The sequence below is a fragment of the Oncorhynchus masou genome, chromosome 8, assembly GCF_036934945.1.
Source record: "Oncorhynchus masou masou isolate Uvic2021 chromosome 8, UVic_Omas_1.1, whole genome shotgun sequence".
Classification (NCBI taxonomy): Eukaryota; Metazoa; Chordata; class Actinopteri; order Salmoniformes; family Salmonidae; genus Oncorhynchus; species Oncorhynchus masou.
In genome coordinates, this window is record NC_088219.1 from 16,603,156 (window position 1) to 16,625,896 (window position 22,741).

The 22,741-nt window shown below is 44.9% G+C and overlaps 1 protein-coding gene across 1 annotated transcript; it reads right to left on the bottom strand.

Moving 5' to 3' along the window:
- Positions 1-1,738: 1,738 nt before the first annotated feature.
- Positions 1,739-22,716, bottom strand: LOC135544235 (nuclear factor related to kappa-B-binding protein-like). Its single transcript, XM_064971694.1, is given in 27 exon segments — positions 1,739-3,183; positions 3,344-3,479; positions 3,758-3,858; positions 5,558-6,274; positions 6,445-6,654; positions 6,902-7,154; positions 7,256-7,424; positions 7,427-7,445; positions 10,139-10,218; positions 10,332-10,455; positions 10,547-10,653; positions 10,744-10,918; positions 11,039-11,099; positions 11,231-11,277; positions 11,377-11,456; positions 11,568-11,645; positions 11,745-11,871; positions 12,273-12,384; positions 18,701-18,893; positions 20,057-20,141; positions 20,302-20,375; positions 20,848-20,952; positions 21,081-21,252; positions 21,513-21,640; positions 21,738-21,939; positions 22,110-22,254; positions 22,636-22,716. Coding segments are annotated over 26 exon segments (3,819 nt in total). The 5' UTR covers positions 22,236-22,254; positions 22,636-22,716; the 3' UTR covers positions 1,739-3,045.
- Between the last annotated feature and the right edge of the window lie 25 nt (positions 22,717-22,741).

Sequence of the window (22,741 nt, forward strand, 5' to 3'; positions counted from 1 at the left end):
GTTTGAAATGATTATGTTTTAGTCAAACATTATATCCGTTTGGGCTTCTTGTGGTCAATTTGCAGTCTACAAATGATTTGTAATTATGTTCTGGCCACCCGACCATCCGCTCCAGAAAAATATTGTCCCGCGGCTGAATCTAGTTGATGATCCCTGCTATAGGCTACGAAGTGCATCCTCAGACAAGCACAGTTAGATTTCTAAGATAGCTGCCGGGATGGTGTCAATAAAACTAGGAGGCATTACACACGGCAATGGATATTCCAACCCTGAGCCCCGGCCTGCTCTGTTCTTGCTGATCAAAACCTTTTTTTGTGTACTGCCTAACCAATGCTGTGCTGTGTAGGCCTATGTTGGTAGTTCAGGAGGAGACTCAAAGGCTTCTTCCAAAAATAATATTTTATTAGGCCGAGTCCAAAAAATGGACTATCTTGCCCATGTTCTGTTCAGTTCAGTTTGAGAAGGAGAGCGTGAAGATGAGGAGGATCGGAGGTAAACTTTGATAGCTTGCTATTATAATAGATTTGATTAAAAACTATATGTTTCTTTCCCATTATGTGGGTCTATGTACCAGAGGTAAATAATAAGCCATGTTCCAGCAACTTACATTGTGGTGCTGAGACTTGAAGCAGCAGCCACGGCACAATCAATCAGAAACAGCTCATGGTGCTGAAAGTAGGCATAGTTCATTTGAACCATATTCATTTTTATTAGACTTTACTTGCAAGAGGGCTTTGTGATGGAGCCTGTATCTTCTTATTTAAGAAATAAGAGGTAGGCCTACCTGTCTGACAGAAGAAATTAGGCTGCTATGTTATGTCATATGCCTACTTTTTACTAAAGAGAATGGCAAAAAGCACAGCCCTACCCCTTGTTATCTTAAGATGTTGAAGAAAATAGAATGGATCCGATTATATAAAGTGATCTATAAAATCACTTTAGTCCGCGATGTTTTATGCTAGAAACAATCTGTATCATTGGGGATATCATTGTTTCGTTTCTTTGACATTGAGAGGCTGATCTACAACCTCTTATATCCGAGAAGACAAAAAAATGACTTTGCTTGGGAAGCAATCTAATTCTGTCACTATCAATTGATTGAGCAATTCACTTTCTGTACAATAAAATATGTTTAAACTCAGACAGCTTTGAGGGAAGCACTTACGACCTTCTCTCACTGGGTTAAGCCATGGAGGAAGAGTAGCCAGCAGTTAAAGCTTACATGTTTCTGTGTCAGTAGACCTACTCTGTCTGGGGTGGAAAGGTAGGCCTACTCTGTCTGGGGTGGAAAGTTAGGCCTACTCTGTCTGGGGTGGAAAGGTAGGCCTACTCTGTCTGGGGTGGAAAGTTAGGCCTACTCTGTCTGGGGTGGAAAGGTAGGCCTACTCTGTCTGGGGTGGAAAGGTAGGCCTACTCTGTCTGGGGTGGAAAGGTAGGCCTACTCTGTCTGGGGTGGAAAGGTAGACCTACTCTGTCTGGGGTGGAAAGGTAGACCTACTCTGTCTGGGGTGGAAAGGTAGGTCTGCTCTGTCTGGGGTGGAAAGGTAGGCCTACTCTGTCTGGGGTGGAAAGGTAGGTCTGCTCTGTCTGGGGTGGAAAGGTAGGCCTACTCTGTCTGGGGTGGAAAGGTAGGCCTACTCTGTCTGGGGTGGAAAGGTAGGCCTACTCTGTCTGGGGTGGAAAGGTAGGCCTACTCTGTCTGGGGTGGAAAGGTAGACCTACTCTGTCTGGGGTGGAAAGGTAGGCCTACTCTGTCTGGGGTGGAAAGGTAGGCCTACTCTGTCTGGGGTGGAAAGGTAGGCCTACTCTGTCTGGGGTGGAAAGGTAGGCCTACTCTGTCTGGGGTGGAAAGTTAGGCCTACTCTGTCTGGGGTGGAAAGGTAGGCCTACTCTGTCTGGGGTGGAAAGGTAGGCCTACTCTGTCTGGGGTGGAAAGGTAGACCTACTCTGTCTGGGGTGGAAAGGTAGGCCTACTCTGTCTGGGGTGGAAAGTTAGGCCTACTCTGTCTGGGGTGGAAAGGTAGACCTACTCTGTCTGGGGTAGAATGTTAGGCCTACTCTGTCTGGGGTGGAAAGGTAGGCCTACTCTGTCTGGGGTGGAAAGGTAGGCCTACTCTGTCTGGGGTGGAAAGGTAGGCCTACTCTGTCTGGGGTGGAAAGTTAGGCCTACTCTGTCTGGGGTGGAAAGTTAGGCCTAACTTTTGAAAGTACCATGTTCAGACTCATAATGACATCTCAGATTTAATTATTTGCAAACAGGACCAGTGTTGTTGCAAACAAGACACACTGATTTGACAGTAGAGAAATATGACAAGATGAACAGATCGGTCTCTCTCTCCGTCCCTTCGTTTGGTCATTTGTGCAGCATTAAAAAAATATTCTAATATGTAAAATTAAGTAGAACTGCATGACATGATAATAGATTCATGCAATGCTTTTACTATAAAGGAGATCTTTCTACCCCTACTCTTGTTCACATTGGTCTGCGAACCCACAACCTTCTAGCCTCAGACATGTGCACTCTCAAAAGTCATTTGTTGCCATTTAATGCTTACAGGACGAAGAACAGTTTGTAAAACTGCACATGTAAGGCTCTGGTCTGTCCCAGAAGTGAGCCTAAACGCTAGACGTACTCTGCTATCCACTTAGGTTTATTATTATTGTGTGTTCAGGGAGGGTTTAGGTCAAATATATTTTGCTGAAGGGAGGGCCATACATTTTCATTTCAAAGTGGTCCAATTTTCTCCATGTAACCCTTATCATAAATAACGTTTACTCCCTAAATGCAGGCTATTTCATTAGTGTTGCTGAAACTTAGCCTTGCACAACAGACATGTCAGGTGAAACCACGGTCTATAAATGGTCTAGTGATATGCTGTCCTGGGATTACTCCTATGTTCATCTGCTGACAGATTACTCCTGTGTTCATCTCCAGACATCCGTCCTAAACATTGAGAGAGCAGAGTTGGGCTATGGCTCCTAAGCATCACCTGCCTCTGGAGCGGTGGCACTGCACAGAGCAGTAGCTGGCTTAGGGAATACGCGTCACTGTGCTGGTGGTGGCGGGTCCGGGGCCCGTTTGGGTGAGGGTGCGGTGGTGACTACGACAGTGGACATTGACTTGGGGGAGCCTGCTGCAGAGCGCTGCTGGAGCTGCTGGGCTGGCACCGTCTGGATCCGCACCTGGAGGAGACAGATACATCAGCCACTCCAACCAACTACTATACCTGATGGGTCAGGTGTTCCCCCATCACATGGTCAGGAACAATTCTTGTCCTGCAACAAAATGCAGTTTGTTTGGGAGCTGGGTGAGTAACGGATAACAGGTGAGCTGCTGACTGACCTGTGTGGCTTGTCCCTGCTGCTGCAGCTGCTGCAATTGTTGAGCCGTGACAAAGCTGACTGGCTTGTTCCCAGCTATCAGCTTAGTACCGGCAGGCATGGTGGTGAGGATGATGTTCCTGCCGAGACTGCTGATACTGCACCGACCATATACATACACAGTGAGCTACAAAAGTATTGGGACAGTGAAACATTTTTGTTTGTTTTGGCTCTGTACTCCAGCACTTCTGAAATGATCAAAAGGACCAAAAGTCTTGGGACAAATTCACGCATCCTGAATGAATCGTGAATAACGATGAGTGAGAAAGTTAGAGGTATAAATATCATACCCCCCCCCCAAAATGCGGACCTCCCCTGTTATTGGTAATGGTGAGAGGTTAGCATGTGTTAAACTGAACTGAACATGAGGACTCACTTGGTACTGATTTCCTTTCAGTATGGGCATCTGTAATCATTACATTTACATTTCAGTGGTTGGCTGAGGACAGACAGAGGCACTGTGAACAAAGCTGGGTAATCATGGGGCAAATAAATGTAGGTGTTTACAAACATATGGATGATCCTTTTGCATATGTGGATGCTGTCTTTTGGTATGATAATAAATAATTTAACATAATTTGGGAATGATTTATGTATTTTTAAAGGTTATCTTCAAAATGGGCCTATAGAGAATTTGGGACTATAGAGAATGGACTAAGAGAATTTTGGGGAGTTTTCCTTTAAGGCTGAACTGAACATGAGGACTCACTTGAGAACTGGGGCTTTCAGAGAATGTGGTCATCACATAGAATGGGGCTGAGGACAGAGAATGTGGCTATAGAGAATGTCCCTATAGAAATAAAAGTGGGAGACAATCAGAGAATGTGGTTATTGAGAATGGGGCTATATAGAATGTGGCTATAGAGAATGTGGCTATATAGAATGTGGCTATAGAGAATGTGGCTATAGAGAATGTGGCTATAGAGAATGTGGCTATAGAGAATGTGGCTATTTAGAATGTGGCTATAGAGAATGTGGCTATATAGAATGTGGCTATATAGAATGTGGCTATCGAGAATAGGGCTATATAGAATGTGGCTATAGAGAATGTGGCTATAGAGAATGTGGTTATCGAGAATGGGGCTATAGAGAATGTGGCTATAGAGAATGTGGCTATAGAGAATGTGGCTATATAGAATGTGGCTATAGAGAATGGGGCTATATAGAATGTGGCTATCGAGAATGGGGCTATCGAGAATAGGGCTATATAGAATGTGGCTATAGAGAATGTGGCTATATAGAATGTGGCTATCGAGAATGGGGCTATATAGAATGTGGCTATCGAGAATGGGGCTATCGAGAATGTGGCTATATAGAATGTGGCTATAGAGAATGTGGCTATAGAGAATGTGGCTATAGAGAATGTGGCTATAGAGAATGTGGCTATAGAGAATGTGGCTATATAGAATGTGGCTATAGAGAATGTGGCTATAGAGAATGTGGCTATAGAGAATGGGGCTATAGAGAATGTGGCTATAGAGAATGTGGCTATAGAGAATGTGGTTATAGAGAATGGGGCTATAGAGAATGTGGCTATAGAGAATGTGGCTATAGAGAATGTGGCTATATAGAATGTGGCTATCGAGAATGGGGCTATATAGAATGTGGCTATATAGAATGTGGCTATCGAGAATGGGGCTATATAGAATGTGGCTATCGAGAATGGGGCTATCGAGAATAGGGCTATATAGAATGTGGCTATAGAGAATGTGGCTATCGAGAATAGGGCTATATAGAATGTGGCTATAGAGAATGTGGCTATAGAGAATGTGGCTATCGAGAATGGGGCTATCGAGAATGTGGCTATAGAGAATGTGGCTATAGAGAATGTGGCTATAGAGAATGTGGCTATAGAGAATGGGGCTATCGAGAATGTGGCTATCGAGAATGTGGCTATCGAGAATGTAGCTATCGAGAATGTGGCTATAGAGAATGTGGTTATCGAGAATGGGGCTATATAGAATGTGGCTATCGAGAATGTGGCTATAGAGAATGTGGCTATAGAGAATGTGGCTATCGAGAATGTGGCTATAGAGAATGTCTTGAAAATAAGAGAGATCCCACGTTAGCCCTCCCAACAGAGGCAGAGAAGGTGTCTGGATAAAGAGTTATTACACAACCATCCTGAATCCCACAGTAGATATAAGAGGGGAGGTGATGTTGATGAAGCTGTGGGTCTTACTGGTTGTGTGGACACCACTGTGGCTGTGACGGGGACCTGGCGGACAGTAGCTGTGGCTGTTCCCAGAGTCAGGGAGCCTGAGGCAGAAGAGCCCACCGTCACCCCTTTAGCTCCGGCCAGTCCGCTGGTGGCTATGGTGACAGTGGCGGCTCCAGTGGAGACTGGTTTGCTGCCAGTGGTGGTTGTCATGGTGATGGTTTGGCCCTGTTTCTGTGGGATGACCCCGAGGCCGGGCATGATCCGTATGGTGGTGCCACTCTTCGAGTCAGACGAGGACACGGTGGAGAAGGTTCTGGTCTTCTGCTCGGCCATAGTGACTGCTAGGGTGGGCATCAGGCGGATAGTGTCCCCTGCAGCCTTCAACAGGGTGGTGGTGCCAGCAGAGGCCTTGCTGGTCCGGACTTCACCCGAGGAGGAGGCTGGGCTGGAGGTGGAGTGGGGTGGGGCTACATGGAGAGTAGCAGATATGCTCTTGGTAGTGGCAGTGCCTAACATGTCGGGGGTGAGTTTGACGGTGGTGAGAGGGGACTTAGTTAGTGTGGCCATCATGTCAGGAGTGATCCGTAGCACCGTCTGTCCTTTAGAGTCTGTGGTGATGGAGGAGGGGGGCAGGCGGAGCACATCCTTGCCCTGGATGCGAAGATTGGTAGTCGTTATTGGAAGACCCGGTCTACCTTGAGACTTTATGCCCAACTGGCCTGTGATAGCCACCTTTAGAGAGATACATTACATGAGAATAAAACATACAGGAAATACTCTGACGAATGAAAAAACAACTCTCTTTCATGAACACATTACAGTGAAACTATAAATATCTGAAACCTTATTTACATGTAAATCCTTAAATGCCTCCTAATGAACTGTAATAACTTTCTGTTCACCTGTTTGATGATGTTCTGGCTGGTGACTCCCTGTCGGACAGCGGGGGAGGTAGGGTTGTGTGCTGGGCTGCCAGGGGATGCAGTCTGAGGTTTGAGTACAGTAACAGCAGTGGTCAGGCCTGACACTGACAGGGTTGTCTGCCCTCTGGATGCCTGCACCTGGATGGGGCTACCAGCAGACTGGGTCCTCAGTGGTAATGACACCACAGCCTGCTCAGTTACAGGGTGGAGAAAGGAGAAACACAACCCTTCAATTACATGCACCAGTATATTACAGCAAAACATGCCTCTTATCTGTGGTTCAAGACCATGTCTGATTAATACAGTTAAATATGGTGCAAATTCCAGGTAAATGTTTTTAACTCTACTCAAAATCGATGTAACACTGAAGAAACTCAGTTCTCTTGATAGTAAGCATTGCATTGTTTTGTGGGTAACAGAATGGTCAGTGATTAACCTGTGTGATGCCCTTGGTTCCCATGGTGACTGGCACTCTGATTTGATGAGGGGTTTGGTGCACCAGCGTGGCATGCTGTCCTCCTGCTGTCTGGGAAGAAACCACTCGTACCTGTGGGAGAGTGCCTGATTGGTGGCCCACTACCCTGGCTGTGTGTTGGGAGGAAGCTGGCTGAGAGACCTGGGGGCCAGACTGGCTGCTGGACAACAGGGTCCCCAGCTGGGGCATGGGGGGAGGAGACACCAATAGAACACTAAGGGTGAAGAGAGCAGTGGATTAGTACTATCATAACATAAAGAAGTTCTATAATTGAGCCTGATAAGAGTCCATCCATGGTATCTGGGTTATACTGACCCAGGACTGGTCTTGACTGAATCTGGGATCCCAGCTTTGGTGGGGGTTGTGGCTACAGGGGCGGGGGGTGATCTGGGGGTTCCAGGCGTGCTGGTAGTGGGGGTGGTCGGAGTTGGGGACATGGGACCCCCCACATCACTTGCTTCCAGGCCTCCAGGGGTCTTACCACCCCCTCCTTACTTCCAGACTTCTATAACACACAGGGTGCATAGTCACCATCAACACATACCACAACCATGACATACAGTTACAGCAAGTTATATTGGCACCATTGCAAATATAAAAACAGCTTCTATCTCAAGCCAATCAGAATGTTAAATAGCCATTAATAGCCAGCCTCTGAGCAGTACCCTTCCCTGAACTTAGTGACTGTTACTTGCCGGATACCACCAGGTACTCTACCCTGCGCCTTCGAAAGTGCTGCCCTATGTACATAGTCATTAAACACTGTCACTTTAATAATATTTTCACACCGTTCCACATACATTATTCCAGTGAAGGCTCATCCTATATAAATACTTCTGTACACACCTTTTCTATTCATATACTATCCATGTCTACAGAGCCTTCAGAAAGTATTCACACCCCTGTCCTTCAGGAGTACTCATTTAAGTTGGATGGACTCACTCTGTGTGCAATAAGTATTTAACATGATTGTTTTAATGACGACCTCATCTCTGCACCCCACACGTGTATAATAATGTTTATATAGCTTTGCTTTACTCATCTCATATGTGTATACTGTATTCTATTCTACTGTATTTTAGTCTATGCCACTCTGACATTGCTCATCCCAATATTTATATATTCCTTAATTCTATTATTTTACTTTTAGATTTGTGTGCATTGTTGTGAATTGTTAGATATTACTGCACTGTTGGAGCTAGAAACACAAGCATTTCGCTTCACCCGCAACAACATCTGCGAAACATGTACGTGACCAATAAGATGTGATTTGATTTGCCAAACAATTATCTGAAAGGTCCTTCAGCCGAGCAGTGCATTTCAAACACAGATTCAACAACAAAAACGAGGGAGGTTTTCCAATGCCTCGCAAAGAAGGGCACCTATTGCTAGATGGGTAAAAAATGAAAAAACACAGACATTGAATATTCCTTTGAGCATGGTGAAGTTATTAATTACACTTTGGATGGTGTATCAATACACCCAGTCACTACAAAGATACAAGTGTCCTTCCTAACTCAGTTGCCGGAGAGGAAGGAAACCGCTCAGGGATTACACAATGAGGCCAATGGTGACTTTAAAACAGTGATAGGAGAAAACTGAGGATGGATTAACAACATTGTAGTTATTCCACTATACTAACCTAAATGAGAGAGTTAAAAGAAGGAAGCTTGTACAGAATCAAAATATTCCAAAACATGCATCATGTTTTTGTTTATATATATGTACCTTTATTTAACTAGGCAAGTCAATTAAGAACAAATTCTTATTTACAATGACGGCCTACACCAGCCAAACCAAGAGAACGCTGGGTCAATTGCGCGCCGCCCTATGGGTCTCCTAATCACGGCTGCTTGTGATACAGCCTGGTTCGAACCAGGGTGTCTGTAGTTTTTGTGAAGAAATAGGGAATTATTTAAGAACAGTGCAAGGGTGCCAATATATTTTGTCGCAACTGTATGTTAGACAACTACAGAGCTCATTCCATAGTATCAGCCTATCATCAGGATTCTAGACAGAAATGACAAGTGTTTTAGAAAGACAAAGTTGCACATTCTCCAGTCTACATACAAGCTGAGAGGGTATGTCAGTGTACATAAGCTGAGAGGGTATGTCAGTGTACAATAGCTGAGAGGGTATGTCAGTGTACATGAGCTGAGAGGGTATGTCAGTGTACATGAGCTGAGAGGGTATGTCAGTGTACATGAGCTGAGAGGGTATGTCAGTGTACATGAGCTGAGAGGGTATGTCAGTGTACATGAGCTGAGAGGGTATGTCAGTGTACATGAGCTGAGAGGGTATGTCAGTGTACATGAGCTGAGAGGGTATGTCAGTGTACATGAGCTGAGAGGGTATGTCAGTGTACATGAGCTGAGAGGGTATGTCAGTGTACATGAGCTGAGAGGGTATGTCAGTGTACAATAGCTGAGAGGGTATGTCAGTGTACATGAGCTGAGAGGGTATGTCAGTGTACAATAGCTGAGAGGGTATGTCAGTGTACATGAGCTGAGAGGGTATGTCAGTGTACATGAGCTGAGAGGGTATGTCAGTGTACATGAGCTGAGAGGGTATGTCAGTGTACATGAGCTGAGAGGGTATGTCAGTGTACATGAGCTGAGAGGGTATGTCAGTGTACATGAGCTGAGAGGTGTATGTCAGTGTACATGAGCTGAGAGGGTATGTCAGTGTACATGAGCTGAGAGGGTATGTCAGTGTACATGAGCTGAGAGGGTATGTCAGTGTACATGAGCTGAGAGAGTATGCCAGTGTACATGAGCTGAGAGGGTATGTCAGTGTACATGAGCTGAGAGGGTATGTGAGTGTACATGAGCTGAGAGGGTATGTGAGTGTACATGAGCTGAGAGGGTATGTGAGTGTACATGAGCAGAGAGGGTATGTCAGTGTACATGAGCTGAGAGGGTATGTCAGTGTACATGAGCTGAGAGGGTATGTCAGTGTACATGAGCTGAGAGGGTATGTCAGTGTACATGAGCTGAGAGGGTATGTCAGTGTACATGAGCTGAGAGGGTATGTCAGTGTACAATAGCTGAGAGGGTATGTCCGTGTACATGAGCTGAGAGGGTATGTCCGTGTACATGAGCTGAGAGGGTATGTCCGTGTACATGAGCTGAGAGGGTATGAAACCTAAATTTGTCAGAGGTACAGCAATTACAGCAGAGTAGAGGCAGTGGGACTCACAGGCTTAGATGCAGGTTTAGGTTTCTGCTGCAGAGCCTTTCTGGCCTTGGCAGCAGCAGCTTGAGCCTGGTGAATCCTCTCTAGATGAGGACAGAATTATTAGTTGTAACAATGTGCCTGTGGGCTACCGAGGAAAGCAATGTCAACCACATTCAGATTTTATCACTTTCCATTGGTAGAAAGTGCCGCTCACCAAACTCCTCCTGTCCACGGTCGCGGTGCAGGTAGATCCACAGCTTGCGGCCGATGTCATACTTTACACAAGGGTCCTTCTCATAGTGCAGCCTGTCCAGAGCCCCACTCACAACCGTGTTCACCTGCAGGAAACATTACATGAGGTGCAGTGCTCAGTCACAGACAAACAAGGACAGACCGATAACAATAACCCAGTCGCCGTGAGGATCTAACCTGAGCACTGGTGACATCTGGTGCCAGGAATTGAGAGTCCTTGAGCAGCTCACAGATCTCAGCTCTGGTCCCCTCTCCGTTGGGCAGCCGGGCTGCTGCGTCCCGCACTGAGGGAGAGGAGCAGCAGAAGAGTCCTATCTAACCTGTGGCTACTGCAACAACACCACATACTGATGGCAGGTGTATACATGTCTTACCCAAGGAGAGGATGGTGACATAAGCTGGGCGGTCGGAGCGCAGCAGAGTGTGTTCTCTGGCTTTGTTGAGAGACATCTCCTTGTCAAAGACCCCCTTAACAGGCCCCACCACAGACTCAAAGCCATGCATTCTGAAGGTGAAGGCTTTGTGTGGCTGGTCATACCGCTGCTGCTCCTGATGATCAAAACAAGAATATGGACGCATAATAATTACAGAGAACACTGTGTGATCGTTGTAAATAATACTCAATACAGAACAAACCCTAGACTAAAAAGGTAGAGACGTGACATGGACCTGCACTTGGAAAACATGCCTCTCGTCTCCTGTGCTGGGCCGCACCACGAAGTCAGTCCAACTGCTTAGTTACAGAGAGAACAGCAAACAGTAATTCAATCAAATCTAAATCCCACTATGGCAATAAACACATACACTACCCAAGTCATTCAGAGTAAAAGCATTTGTGAAATGAGAAAAGTGGAAACTTACACTCTAGGGGTGGGAGAAGTCATCTCTGTTAGTTCTTCACATTCTGTCTGTAGAAGACATTGTTTTTTTATTCAAGTGTATTAGAGGGAACAGAAAACGACCATACTGACAGAGTAGTGAGATGTGGAAATGTGTACTTGCAATACCTTGACCACAACCAAGTCCTTGGAGTCGACCCACAGCTGACACAGAGCACTCAAATCCTTCTCTCCATCCTGACTGGGACCTTTGAGACACGAGATCGAGACAAACCTCTATGTCTCAAACTAGAAATATTTTAACGTGCAATGTGACAGAATTTGGACAGATCATCTGACTGACAAAAAGGAGACCTTACCAATCCATTTCCATCGCTGTGAGTTTTCCCTGAACGCCACATAGGGAGTGAAGCCACTGGGGAGAACCAACATACCGACTGAGTGAGAGAGAGGAAGACAATGAGCGAAGAAGAGAGAGAGAGGATGATGGTATTACTGCTTTAACGATGCAGAGAAGAGGATGTCTGCCTGGTCACCTTTAGTCTCCCCAGCCAGGAAGTGCAGGGCCGGCAGCACCATCTCTGACCAGCAGGAGGCCGAGGAGAACCAGGGGTTCAGGGAACTAGCTGGAGATGTCTGCCACTGTTGGACCTTCTCCTCCAACTAACAGGACATAAATTAATCATTATATACTCTTAAAGTGTTACAACAGTTCCAATTCAAAGTAACAGTTCAACTCATCACATAACAACTCAGTGGTCTTGTGGTTAGTGTCTGCCCTAAGTCATACCAAAGACAGTAAAAATGGGACCTGCTGCAACTCTGCTTGGCACTCAGAAATAAGGAGATAGATTGGGGGTAGAAAGGCCCTGTGATAGACTAGCGTCCTGTCCAGGGGGTGTGCTTGTACATCAAGCTGCCTCATGCTACAGAAACAGGAAATAGCCTCCTGATCCTATGAGCCTTTCTGCCTCGCTTGTGCAAAGCTTCTTACTGATCACATACGCCACCATGTCGCCAAACCTACTAGCAATATACTTGTGATGGTATAACTGGTTGAATACCATGGTGGTGCTGGCGAGGCCGTCTAGTTTTAGGATGTTCTCCAGCAGGTTGAAGAAGCTCACTGCGATCTCCTCCACCATGACAGGGCTGTTCTGCACCTCCTCCATCGGCCTGCAGAGAGAAAAGTACGGTGTGCAGTGTACAACTGAATTCATGATAGCATCTAAATGTCCGGAGCACAAGAATATCAGTCAAGCTGTCATTTTGCTTCATCTCTGTTCATACAACAGCATCAATCCATCAAATGTATATATTGAGCCCTTTTGTACATCAGCCGATGTCAAAGTGTTATACAGAAACCCAGCCTACAATCCCAAACAGCAAGCTATGCAGATGTAGAAAAACTCCTAGCCACTCTACTCTACCCTACCCTCACTCTGCTGAGCTCTACCCTACTCTGCTGAGCTCTACCCTACTCTGCTGAGCTCTACCCTACTCTGCTGAGCTCTACCCTACTCTGCTGAGCTCTACCCTGCTCTGCTGAGCTCTACCCTGCTCTGCTGAGCTCTACCCTGCTCTGCTGAGCTCTACCCTGCTCTGCTGAGCTCTACCCTGCTCTGCTGAGCTCTACCCTGCTCTGCTGAGCTCTACCCTGCTCTGCTGCACTCTACTGTACTCTACTGTAGCATGCGATATTTCATTACTAACATGTCAGGTAAAAGTGCCATCTTTGTGGGATGAGAACATAAGACTTCGCAATGTTACCAGTGCCTGTAATCTGGTTTGGGTTGTTAATCAACCTACAAGGGTGTTTACAAACACTACAGGAACAAGATCATCCACATGTGTCGATCACATTTTTACTGGTACAGTAAAACTTTGTTCTAAACCTGTATCCGTACCCATTGGATGCAGTGATCACAATATAGTGGCCATATCCAGGAAAGACAACGTTCCGACAGCTGGTCCTAAAATAGTGTATAAGAGATCATACAGATTTTTTGGCTGTGACTCTTATGTGGATGATGTTAAAAAAATATTTGTTGGTCTGATGTGAAAAGGAGCATCCAGACGCTGCACTTAATGAATTTATGAAACTTCTTCCAATTACTGATAAACATGCACCTATTAAGAAACTGACTGTTAGAACTGTTAAGGCTCCATGGATTGATGAGGAATTGAAAAACTATGGCAGAAGTTGAAAGTGATGGGGCAAAATGAGTGGCTAATAAGTCTGGCTGCACATCTGTTTACATCAGTTTACATACACCTTAGCCAAATACATTTAAACTCAATTTTTCACAATTCCTGACATTTAATCCTAGTAAAAAGTCCCTGTCTTAGGTCAGTTAGAATCACCACTTTATTTTAATAATGTGAAATGTCAGAATAATAGTAGAGAGAATCATTTATTTCAGCTTTTATTTCTTTCATCACATTCCCAGTGGGTCAGAAGTTTACAATCACTCAATTAGTATTTGGCAGCACTGCCTTGAAATTGACTCGGGTCAAACGTTTTGGGTAGCCTTCCACAAGCTTCCCACAATAAGTTGGGTGTATTTTGGCCCATTCCTCCTGACAGAGCTGGTGTAACTGAGTCAGGTTTGTAGGCCTCCTTGCTCACACACGCTTTTTCAGTTCTGCCCACAAATTATCTATAGGGTTGAGGTCAAGGCTTTGTTATGGCCACTTCAATATCTGGACTTTGTTGTCCTTAAGCCATTTTGCCACAACTTTGGTAGTATGCTTAAGGCATTGTCCATTTGAAGACCCATTTGCAACAAGCTTTATCTTCCTGACTGATGTCTTGAGAAAGTAAAAATTATGTGGATATATTGAAGCATCGTCTCATGATGCCATCTATTTTGTGAAGTGCACCAGTCCCTCCTGCAGCAAAGCACCCCCACAACATGATGCTGCCACCCCCGTGCTTCATGGTTGAGATGGTGTTCTTTGGCTTGCAAGCCTCCCCCTTTTCCCTCCAAACAGAACGATGGTCATTATGGCCAAACAGTTCGATTTTTGTTTCATCAGACCAGAGGACATTTTTCCAAAAAGTACGATCTTTGTCTCCATGTGCAGTTGCAAACCGTAGTCTGGCTTTTTTATGGCGGTTTTGGAGCAGTGGCTTCTTCCTTGCTGAGCGGCCTTTCAGGTTATGTCGATATAGGACTAATTTTACTGTGGATATAGATACTTTTGTACCTGTTTCCTCCAGCATCTTCACAAGGCCATTTGCTGTTGTTCTGGGATTGATTTGCACTTTTCGCACCAAAGTACATTAATCTCTAGGAGACAGAACGTGTCTCCTTCCTGAGTGGTATGACAGCTGCGTGGTCCCATGGTGTTTATACTAGCATACTATTGTTTGTACAGATTAACGTGGTACCTTCAGGCATTTGGAAATTGCTCCCAAGGATGAACCAGACTTGTGGAGGTCTACAATGTTTTTTCTGAGGTCTTGGCTGATTTCTTTTGATTTTCCCATGGTATCAAGCAAAGAGGCACTGAGTTTGAAGGTAGGCCTTGAAATACATCCACAGGTACACCTCCAATTGACTCAAATGATGTCAATTCGCCTATCAGGAGCTTCTACAGCCATGACATCACTTTCTGGAATTTTCCAAGCTGTTTAAAGGCACAGTCAACTTAGTGTATGTAAACTTCTGACCCACTGGAATTGTGATACAGTGAATTATAGGGGAAATAATCTGTCTGTAAACAATTGTTGGAAAAATTACTTGTGTCATGCACAAAATAGATGTTCTAACCGACTTGCCAAAACTACAGTGTGTTAACAAGAAATTTGTGGAGTGGTTGAAAAGTGAGTATTAATGACTCCAACCTAAGTGTATGTAAACTTCCGACTTCAACTGTATGCACTAAAACCGAATTACTTAAGTGCCAAGTTCAGGAAGGTCAGATGCCTTCTCTGCTTCCAACGTCACTAATGCGGTAGGAATATCGGTTTGGGAAGCGAGATGCGGAGTGAAATTCGTTGGGAGTGTTAGAGCAAATACAATGCTACTTCTCTGGTAACAAATTGACAACAGATTTTCAGTATGATTATAGAGAAGGGCACTCAACAAGGCACTGACATAAATGACTGATGGTTGGACAAAAGAAATTGAGAAAACGAAGATTGTGGGAGCTGTACTGTTAGAGATCAGTGCAGTCTTTGACTTTATTGAACATAACTTGTTCTTGAAAAAATGAGTGCGTTAATGGATTTTTGCCATATCATGGATTCAGAGCTATCCATCTAATAGAACTCAGAGGTTTTTTTTTTACAGGAAGCTTCTCTAATGTCAAACCTGTGGTGTACCGCAGGACAGCTCTCTAGGCCCTCTACTCTTTTCTATTTTTACTAATGACATGCCACTGGCATTAAACAAAGCATGTGTGTCCATGTATGCTGATGATTCAACCATATACAGTTAAATGCCCCCCTTTTTCCACATTTTGTTACGTTACAGCCTTAATCTAAAATTGATTAAATACATTTTTTCACCAATACAACTACACACAATACCCCATAATGACAAAGCAAAAACACGTTTTTAGAAATGTTTGCAAAATACCTTATTTACATAAGTATTCGGACCCTTTGCTATGAGACTTGAAATTGAGCTCAGGTGCATCCTGTTTCCATTGATAATCCTTGAGATGTTTCTACAACTTGATTGGAGTCCATCTGTGATAAATTCAATTGATTGGACATGATTTGGAAAAGCACACACAGTTGACAGTGCATGTCAAAGCAAAAAGCAAGCCATGAGGTCGAAGGAATTGTCCGTAGAGCTCAGACACAGGATTGTGTCGAGGAACAGATCTGGGGAAGGGTAGCAAAACATTTCTGCAGCATTGAAGGTCACCAAGAACACAGTGGCCTCCATATTTTTACCCCTTTTCTCCCCCCAATTTTGTGGTATCTAATTGGTAGTTACAGTCTTGTCTCATCGCTGCAACTCTCATACGGACTCGGGAGAGGCGAAGGTCGAGAGCCCTGCCTCCTCTGAAACACAACCCAACCAAGCCGCACTGCTTCTTGACACAATGCCTACTTAACCCGGAAGTCAGCCACACCAATGCACCAATGTGTCGGAGGAAACATTGTGCCCCTGGTGACCGTGTCAGCGTGCACTGTGCCCGGCCCACCACAGGGGTTGCTAGTGCGCGATGGGACAAGGACATCCCTGCCAGCCAAACCCTCCACAAACCCAGACGGCGCCAATTGTGCGCCGACCCATGGGTCTCGGTTGCGGCCGGTGGCGACAGAGCCTGGACTCAAACCCAGAATCTCTGGTGGCACAGCTAGCACTGCGATGCAGTGCCTTAGACCACTACGCCACTCGGGAGGCCGTGGCCTCCATCATTCTTAAATGGCAGAAATTTGGAACCACCAACACTCTTCCTAGAGCTGGCTGACCGGACAAACTGAGCAATCGGGGGAGAAGGGCCTTGGTCAGGGAGGTGACCAAATACCCAATGGTCACTGACAAGAGCTCCAGAGTTCTTCTGTGGTGATGGGAGAACCTTCCAGAAGGACAACCATCTATGAAGCTCTCCACCAATCAGGCTTTTATGGTAAAGCAGCTAGACAGAAGCCACTCCTCAGTGAAAGGCACATGACAGCCCACTTGGAGTTTGCCAAAAGACACCTAAAGGACTCTCAGACCATGAGAAACAAGATTCTCTGGTCTGATGAAACTAAGATTAGACTCTTTGGCCTGAATGCCAAGCATCACGTCTAGAGGAAACCAGGTACCATACCTACATTGAAGCATGGTGGTGGCAGCAGCATGCTGTGGGGATGTTTTTCAGCCGCAGGGACTGGGAGACTAGTCAGGATCGAGGGAAAGAAGAACGGAGCAAAGTACAGAAAGATCCTTGATGAAAACCTGTTCCAGAGCGCTCAGGACCTCAGACTGGGGCGAAGGTTCACATTCCAACAGGACAATGACCCTAAGAACCCAGGCAACATAACGCAGAAGTGGCTTCGGGACAAGTCTCTGAATGTCCTTGAGTCACCCAGCCAGAGTCTGGACTTGAACCGATCGAACATCTCTGGAGACCTGAAAATAGCTGTGCAGTGACGCTCCCCATCCAACCTGACAGAGCTTGAGAGGATCTGCAGATAAGAATGGGAGAAACTCCCGACATACAGGTGTGCCAAGCTTGTAGCGTCATACTGAAAGAAAACTCAAGGCTGTAATGCTGTCAAAAGGTGCTTCAACAAAGTAATACATTTGCAAAAAATGTCTAAAAACCTGTTTTTGCTTTGTCATTATGGGGTATTGTGTGTAGACTGATTAGGGGAAAAAAACATTTTGTCAATTTTAGTAGAAGGTTGTAACGTAACAAAATGTGGAAAAAGTCAAGGGGTCTGAATACTTTCCAAATGCACTGTACACATCAGCAACCACAGCTAAACCCTTAAAGAGTAATAGTCTGTTTGGAATGGGTGACCAGTACTAAATTGGTCCTGAACATCTTTAAAACTAAGAGCATTGTATTTGGTTCAAATCATTCCTTATGTTCTATACCTCTGCTGAATCTGGTAATGAATGGTATGGCTGTTGATATTTCCTGTCCTCATAAGAAACATTCATTTGTTATATCTGGAGTATTTTTCCTGTTTTATCTGGTGTCTTGTGTGAATGTAAGTATGCTCCCACTAACAAAGGTATATTCTTTAAAAAAGTATGTATGTCTATATAGGTATGTGTATGTATATATGTGTATATGTATGCATGCGTGTATGGATATATATATTTACCCAAAAAATATGGGGGATTGGAAATGATGCAGACAATTACATTGCAATATTCTTTCCTCCCTGAGGACCTGAGCCCTGGGACCATGCCTCAGGACTACCTGGCCTGATGACTCCCTGGCCTGATGACTCCTTGCTGTCCCCTGTCCAGCTGGTCGTGCTGCTGCTCCAGTTTCAACTGTTCTGCCTGCGGCTATGGAACCCTGACCTGTTCACCGGACGTGCTACCTTGTCCAGGACCTGCTGTTTTCGACTCGCTCTCTCTACCACACCTGCTGTCTCTAACTCTGAATGCTCGGCTATGAAAAGCCAACTGACATTTGAGGTGCTGACCTGTTTCACCCTCTACAACCACTGTTATTATTATTATTTGACCCTGCTGGTCATCTATGAACGTTTGAACATCTTGGCCATGTTCTGTTATAATCTCAACCCGGCACAGCCAGAAGAGGACTGGCCACCCCTGGTTCCTCTCTAGGTTTCTTCCTCGGTTCCTGCCTTTCTAAGGAGTTTTTCCTAGCCACCGTGCTTCTACATCTACATTGCTTGCTTTTTAGGGTTTAGGCTGGGTTTCTGCTAACCCCAGAGGGGTTGGTTGTTTAGCAACAAAACCTACGCATGCTTAACTATGTGGCAAAACAGATGGTGTTGGCTTAGATTGTTGACAACATGTAAACTATATTTCTAATGAATCAAATCAAATCGACTCACTCTTCCTTGACACTGGGCAGTGGAGTGACTGGGGTCTCAGGCAGAGCAGCTGTGATGTTAACTGATGGAGCTGGGGCTTCTGAAGGCATCAGAGCCTCACAGGGATCCTCAGACTCCACTTTAATTGTCCTCATCTTCTTCTTTCTCCTCTCCTCCCTCATCTTCCTCTTGGGCAGAGCCAGGTCAAACAGTGCTAGATCATAGAAGATACTAGTTAAGAATGTTTCTACACTAGTTGTGCCTTACATCATTCAGAGGATCTAATTGAATCTAGCTACATACACTACTAACCAAAAGTATGTGGACACCCTTTGAAATTAGTGTATTCGGCTATTTCAGCCACACCTGTTGCTGACAGGTGTAAAATATCGAGCACACAGCCATAGACAAACATTTAACAGTAGAATGGCCTGTATTGAAGATTTCAGTGACTTTTAACGTGGCACCTCCATAGGATGTCACCTTTCCAACAAGTCAGTTCATCAAATGTCTGCCCTGCTAGAGCTGCCCAAGTCAACTGTAAGTGCTGTTATTGTGAAGTGGAAACAACTAGGAGCAACAACGGCTCAGCCGCAAAGTGGTAGGCCACACAAGCTTACAGAGCGGGACCGCCGAGTGCTGAAGGGCATAGCGCCGAAAAACTGTCTGTCCTCAGTTGCAACACTCACTACCGAGTTCCAAACTGCCTCTGGAAGAAACATCAGCAAAATAACTGTTCATCGGGAGCTTCATGAAACGGGTTTCCATGGCCGAGCAGCCGTAAAAGTCGGCTGGAAAGGTGTAAAGCTTGCCGCCAGTGGACTCTGGAGTAGCGGAAATTCTGGAAAATCTTAACATTACAGCATACAATGATTCTAGACGGTTCTGTGCTTCCAAATTTGTGGCAACAGTTTGGGGAAGGCCCTTTCCTCTTTCAGCATGACAATACCCCCATGCACAAAGAGAGGTCCATACAAAAATAGTTTCTCAATATCGGTGTGGAAGAACTTGACAGGCCTGCACAGAGCCCTGACCTCAAATCCATCGAACATCGAACAACTTTGGGATGAATTGGAACACCGACTGCGAGCCAGACCTAATCGCCCATCATCAGTCCCCGACCTCACTAAATGCTCCTGTGGCTGAATGGAAGCAAGTCCCGCAGCAATGTTCCAACGTCAAGCGGAAAGCCTTCCCAGAAGGGTGGAGGCTGTTTTGCAGCAAAAGGGGGGACCAACTCCATTAATGCCCATGATTTTGGAATGAGATGTTTGACGAGCAATTGTCCACATACTTTTGGCCAAGTAGAGCATGATTAATTTGTCTTTATTTGATTATGATTTTGGTGTTTTGGTTATAGACTTGACTTGTACTCACTCATCATGGAGCCTTTACGACCTATGTTCACTCTAGACATCATGTCACCCAGGCGGATGTCAGAAGTCATCAAGTCTGGATGATCCTGTGCAAATAAGAATGACTAGGATTAGGATACAAGGAAATGTTTACAAGATGATATTAGGTAGATAAACAGTGTCCCCAATGTCCATTCACACCTTGATTTTATGGATAGCAGAATTCTCTGCTGTTTTTGTGAATGGAGAAGCAAAGAAGAAACTAACCGGTTGTCGTCTCCTCTTCTCTCTATGTCTCCGTAGCATGGCTCTCATGTCCTTCTCTCCCAGTTCTTGCTTATCTGTGTAAGCAGGCACCACATATCTTCAATCACTACATCTGCAGAGTCTTTATGTACATTACAGCAGTAGGGCTGGGGATTGCCAGGGACCTCACAATACAATATTATATTATCACGATACTTAGGTGCCGATACGATATGTATTGCGATTCGATGTTCAAAACATATTGTTCACTATATAGTCTGCTGCAGCGAGGCAGAGAGTTTTGATCAGTCATGGAAATAGAAGTGCTGAAAACATGTTGGCTCACTATTTTAGAAAGATGGGAGAAAATGCTATAGGACGAAAAATACCACAGTTTTGGCGCAGTTACAGCTAGCTGACTAGCGCAAGATAGTGCTATCTAGCAAAATCGATACTTGGAAGTCAAAGTATCCATTTAATATCGTCCAAAACAATATTGCGATATGTAACCATAAATGTTTTCCCCCAATCATTATACAGTAACTGTATAGATCTACTGTAACTGACCAGTGGTCTTCATGTCCTGGGTGGAGAGACTGGGCAAAACCCTGACAGAGACTGTGGGTGTTGGAGAGGAAGGAGATTGAGGTGTTGGCAGCCAAGAGGCTGTATCTGCAAATACAACGCAAAGGGCAAGTATGTGACATCGAGAAAACATTGAAAGAGGAACTCTGACACTTATTCAATGCTGCTAAATGCAATTACATTTCAACATTCTAGGCTGATGAAAGCAGACTCACCATCATCGTCAGATGAGGCATTGCTGTCTCCACACTCAGTTTTAACTTCCCTCAGTATCCGGCACACTCTTCCTCTGACCCTCTGTTCCTGCACCTCACCATGTGTCTGGGTGGGATACTTTCTGTTCACCGCAATGTCAGGGCCACTGCGGACAGCCAACTCGAGCAGTTCCTAAACACAAAGAAATGATATACGTGAACATACTGAGGAAGGCTTTTCACCTTGTGCTTGAAGATATATGCATATGTAACCGATGTGAAATGGCTAGCTAGTTAGCGGTGGTGCATCACTCGCTCTGAGACCTTGAAGTAGTTGTTCCCTGATGGGTAACGATGCTTCGTGGGTGACTGTTGTTGATGTGTGCAGAGGGTCCCTGGTTCAAGCCCAGGTAGGGGCGAGGAGAGGGACGGAAGCTATACTGTTCCACATACCTTTCTAGAGACCAGGATCTGTTTAAGGAGTTTGTGGTAGTACTGCTGCAACGAGTTCAGCTGGCGTTTTTTCTGGGACTTGGCACACAGTTGTCTGTACTTAACCACTTCTGGATTGAAATGGCCATCTGGGGAGAGCACAGTGGTACATGATATCACTGATATGCCATAAACAGTCCAAAAACTCACTCAAAATCAAGCCGTTTGAGAGAGGCGGAATGTTACCTTGGAACAATTTCTGTGCAAGATGCAAGGGGTTTCCGAAGCAGAAGTTCTGTTTGTTGAAGAGTTTGCTGATGGTGCTGTCCTGCTCACAAGTGTTGTCTTCTTGAAAGTGTGGTAACAGTTGACGGAGATGCTGCCTCTGGTCATCTGTCAGTACTTCAGACCAGGTGCTTTCACTCAGCACAGAGAAGAATATTTCAGGCTGTTTTCCCAACCAAAACAAAAAAATAAATATAAACAGAACTGTAAATGCAAAAATCGACATACAGTACACCTTTATATATACTGTCTATGCAGTGTACACAATGGATAAACAGCATATGATCAGGTTAACACAGAAATCACTGCAGTATGCTATTATTAGCTACTCACATCCTCAAGCAGGTCTTCTGGAAGACTCACTTGACAGTTTCCCAACATGCACTCTTCAGTGATGCGCCCATCACTGCCCTCCCCTGAGTCTAGGGGGTCGGTCAGCATGTGATCAAGTGCATCCATTCTGATTTTCCTTCACAATCTGAAGAAAAAAAAATGATTTGCATTGGTAGCTACAGTAACGTTCGCTATCTAACTAAAATCACGAGTCCATTGGCCTTGTTAGCTAGCTAGCTAACGTAAAATAGAACAATTTAGTCTGCATTTCTACAGAAAACATTATCGATCTTGTTGGCTGGCTAACTATATATTACATTATCATGTCAAGGATGAAATACAAACCAAAAACACGTCAACGTGAGCTACTAGCTAAATTATGCTAGCCAGCTACCCAAGGCAAGATAACTAAACCAGGAAAAATACGATTCAATGAAGTATTCTGCGCACTTTGGATATGATTATCTAGTTAGCAATGTGAGATTAACCAATAGATAACTCGTTTAGCTAACAAAGACACAATTACCTAGTTTACCAGAAAATAGAGCACGCTGGACATCGGATAAAAGACTCAGAGGGGAATCATAACAACGACGTACCAATACGGTTTCCGTCCCGTCCGCTAAGTCTAC